At 49.3% G+C, this 3,452-nt stretch overlaps 1 protein-coding gene across 1 annotated transcript; it reads left to right on the forward strand.

Annotated features, from left to right (window-relative positions):
• Nucleotides 1-1,025: 1,025 nt before the first annotated feature.
• LOC122447243 (collagen alpha-1(I) chain-like) lies at nucleotides 1,026-2,078 on the forward strand. Its single transcript, XM_043477779.1, has 3 exons — nucleotides 1,026-1,300; nucleotides 1,390-1,796; nucleotides 1,858-2,078. The coding sequence occupies exons 1-3, from the start codon at nucleotides 1,026-1,028 to the stop codon at nucleotides 2,076-2,078; spliced, it is 903 nt and encodes a 300-aa protein (XP_043333714.1).
• The last annotated feature ends 1,374 nt before the right edge of the window (nucleotides 2,079-3,452 follow it).

A 3,452-nucleotide genomic window follows, 5' to 3' on the forward strand; every position in this document is an offset into this window, starting at 1 on the left:
TCAATATTTCAAAATTGAAAAATGTGCTGCCTCATGGACACGCTGGCCTTTGGAAATTGTTGGAAAAAGCAAATAAAACTCTTTTCTTAAAATGTACCATTTCAAACATAGGGATGGCTGTATAGTCAAAATATGTTCTACATCAAAACTCATTAGAATTCCCAGGCTTCTGATCTATTAAGGGTTACAGTTTTAAATACATTTAAAAAGCTATAGCTCCAAGTAGCGAGCTGAGATAGTTTTCAGGGCAGAACCTAGTAGTTGATAATTTCTGGGATCCACAATCTTTAAACTATCAGTGACAGTCTAGTTCAGATGACTTCTAAGGAAACTATTACAGCCAGCTGGAGTGCACGTATTTAAAATACATTACGTATTGTTATGCAGCCACTCATTGCTTTCCACAAAATAAAACTCTTTTAAAAACTACCTGAACCATGACAGGGTTCTGCCTGGCACAGTGTCTGATGCTCAGTAAATATCTAATAAATGAAATAAGTCTTTGCTAATGTTGATTCAGAAAAAAATAAAAGAAAAGCAAACCTACAGAGTTGTTATCCCCCACCCTCCTTCCTACCCCGAGCAAGTGGAAATCCCTAGAGCACATGAGAGGGTTTTGATCTGGAGCAATGACTGTCCTGGAGGCTCAGATGGTTTGTGCTTTAAAGTAGAAGGTGGAGAAACTGGCCCTCCTGCCTTCTCAGAACCGTGGCTGACCTGAAATAACACCCACCAGCTCAAGTTCAGAATTTCAGAGCCAGGGCTGGGTGCAGGATAGAATTCCTTTCTCCGTTTTTGGCCGGCATAGCTGACTTTTTGTGTATTCCACCCCGGGACTCCTCCCCGGCCCCGAACTTTGTGCAGGCTCTTCTTAAATTACCCGGAGTCACAGCCAAAGGGCAAGCTCAGATGGAGCTGGATGACTTTCTGGCTCAGGTGCTTGCGCAGGTCTTTGCTCCCTCTCTCCGGTCCTCCCCACCCCCGGGAAGTGATGTGCTTGCTTCGAGAGCAGAGCCCCGGTGAAGATGTGGGCTCCAGAGCGCAGACCCGTAGAGCCTGGGCTGGACCACGCCTGGCCGCGGGCCGCGGAGCGCAGGCAAGGGAAACCTCGGAAGCGCTTGGAGACAGACCACGGGCGGCCCTGGGGCGCACGGCCGCCGCAGCCCGAGCTCGAGGCGGAGGCCCAGTGGCCGCGGAAGGCGGAGGCGCAGCGAATAACCATGGCCCCTGCCAGCTCGCCCGGCAGTTGCGGTTTCCGCGTCCCCGCGTTCCCTCGGGGTCCCCCTTTCGCCCGGGAAGGGCACAACTTCGCTCCTCCAGGGCCTGGAGGATGCAATCGCTGCCTGCTCTTTGCTTCCCTCTGCTCTCCGACCGCGGTCCCCCCTCTAGGCACCCCGCCCCTGGTCTCCTAGGTACCCGCTCCCCAAGCGCCCAGGACCCCCCACCCCCAGAGGGAGGTGCTGGGACGAAGGCAGAAGTGGGGAGCCAGGGGCCGTGCCCAAAACCTGCGGAGGAGCAGCAAGTGGAGGTGAAGATGGGGAAGCAGGGCCTCAAGTCCCCCCGCCCCAGTGGAGCGTGGACGCGCCAGAAGGAGAAGCGAGATGACATGCAGTCTTCGTCCCCAAACTTCGGCAGCGGCCTCGCTGACAGCCGCGGTCCCCCGCAAGGAGGCGAGCGAGTGAGGGGCGCCCAGGTCACAACCTCGCGGAGGCAGGGGGATGGGGGCAGTGGGCTACAGAGACTCCCCAGTCCGCGATCGGGCCCCGCGCGCCACCCTCCGCGGCCGCGCGGTGCCAGTGAGGCCGGGTAATCAGGACCCCCGCCCCGCGGCCCTGCACTTGGTGGGGCTCGCCATAGGGAAGCGCAGTGTCATTAGTCTGCGGGGAGCGGCCGGCCTCCCCGCCACCCCAGTCTCCGCAGAGGTGCCACCTGGCGCGGGCGAGCGCCGGGCTCCGGCTCCCGCTCCTCCCGCGCGGATGGAAGAGGGAGGCCGGGCTGGCTCAACCCCCTACCCTCGCTCCGAGGGAGCCCTCGGGGTCTGGGACCAGCCGCGAAAAAGACCTGTTGCAAACTCTTAACGCCGGCTTGAAAGACAATCAAATCACCGAAGCAAAACCCTCTCTCCAATTTTATATTTTGAAATGTCATAAATGCTGCATTGCAGTCAGATTGCTGTGCCCTTAAATGGGCCAGTGATTTCCAGCTCTTTCCCACAAATTCCTTCAACCTGGGATTTCAATGTAAAGCCATTCAAATAAGTAAAAACCACTTTACTCCTGTTCGAAAATTCGCCTGCATTTATTCTGCTTAAAATTTGATATAGGACATTTTTTTTTTGTATTCCCATTTATCGCGTGCCAAGAAATAATTAAGAATAGGAGCTCGAAGATTAATTTTAAATAAAAAATCTTCTCCAATGAAAATGTCAGGTCATAAAAATTCCTTTTAAATCATAACAGCATATAAATCTTTGAAATTAACCATGTAATTACAATGTCTATCAACTTTTACCTTGAGCTTTGAGCCTCTCTTTTTAATCTTCCATTCTTTTTTAATGAATAGCTATTTTGAAATTAAAAAGTACTGTTCATTACACATGCCCCACTATAATAGGGTTTTTATCATATTTGCTCTATGTAAAAATACTTGCTACTTTGTAATTATTCACACGCCGATCCTTTCCTATATTGAGTAGAAAATAAAAAATGAAATAGAAGTCAAAGGTGCTTTAGAGCTGAATGATTTACACAATTCATTAAGGACGGTGATTTTTCAGTTAGCATCAGATTAAATGGTTACTTACTCTCAAATAGCCCTTGGGGAGTTGAATTGCTGGGTAGCAAACAGATTAAAGTTTGCATTGAAAGAAAAATTGAATTCAGAGGTAATCAATAGCATAATAGGGGCAGTGAGTGGTGCCTGCTGCCTGAAATGAAATTACCATATTTTTAATCTTAATTTTCCACTCTGTTTATCTGACAGTGTGGATGTGCAATCCAAACAGATAATGAGAGAGTGGGATATTGACACTGCTGTCCTCTGGAGTGCTTGTTTTCAGTGATTAAATGCTGTGATCTGTGATTACTTTGTGCAAAGATGTCGGGGCTGCTGGCCAGAACCATGGGAGGGGCACTCACTCCGCAGCTGCAGCTCCCAGCTCTCCCAGGTCCTAATGTCTGAAATTCATCTTCCACCCGCAATATAGAGAAATACAGGTTGCCTATTTATGTGTATATTTCAGCTGCACAAATTACAATAATTAATCCCATTATTATTCTTGTCCTGCTCAAAAACGTCCAATTAGATTAATGTGGAGTGAACCCTCTAAGTTTTCTCTTAATGAGCCCACAAACTTGCTTCTTACAGGAGGATGTGAGTCGCAGGAAATGATAGGCTGGGAGACTTTGAAGGGGAGGTGTATTACCATTGGAAGCAGGAGACAGAAGAAAACT

The sequence above is a fragment of the Cervus canadensis genome, chromosome 9, assembly GCF_019320065.1.
Source record: "Cervus canadensis isolate Bull #8, Minnesota chromosome 9, ASM1932006v1, whole genome shotgun sequence".
NCBI classification, from domain to species: domain Eukaryota; kingdom Metazoa; phylum Chordata; class Mammalia; order Artiodactyla; family Cervidae; genus Cervus; species Cervus canadensis.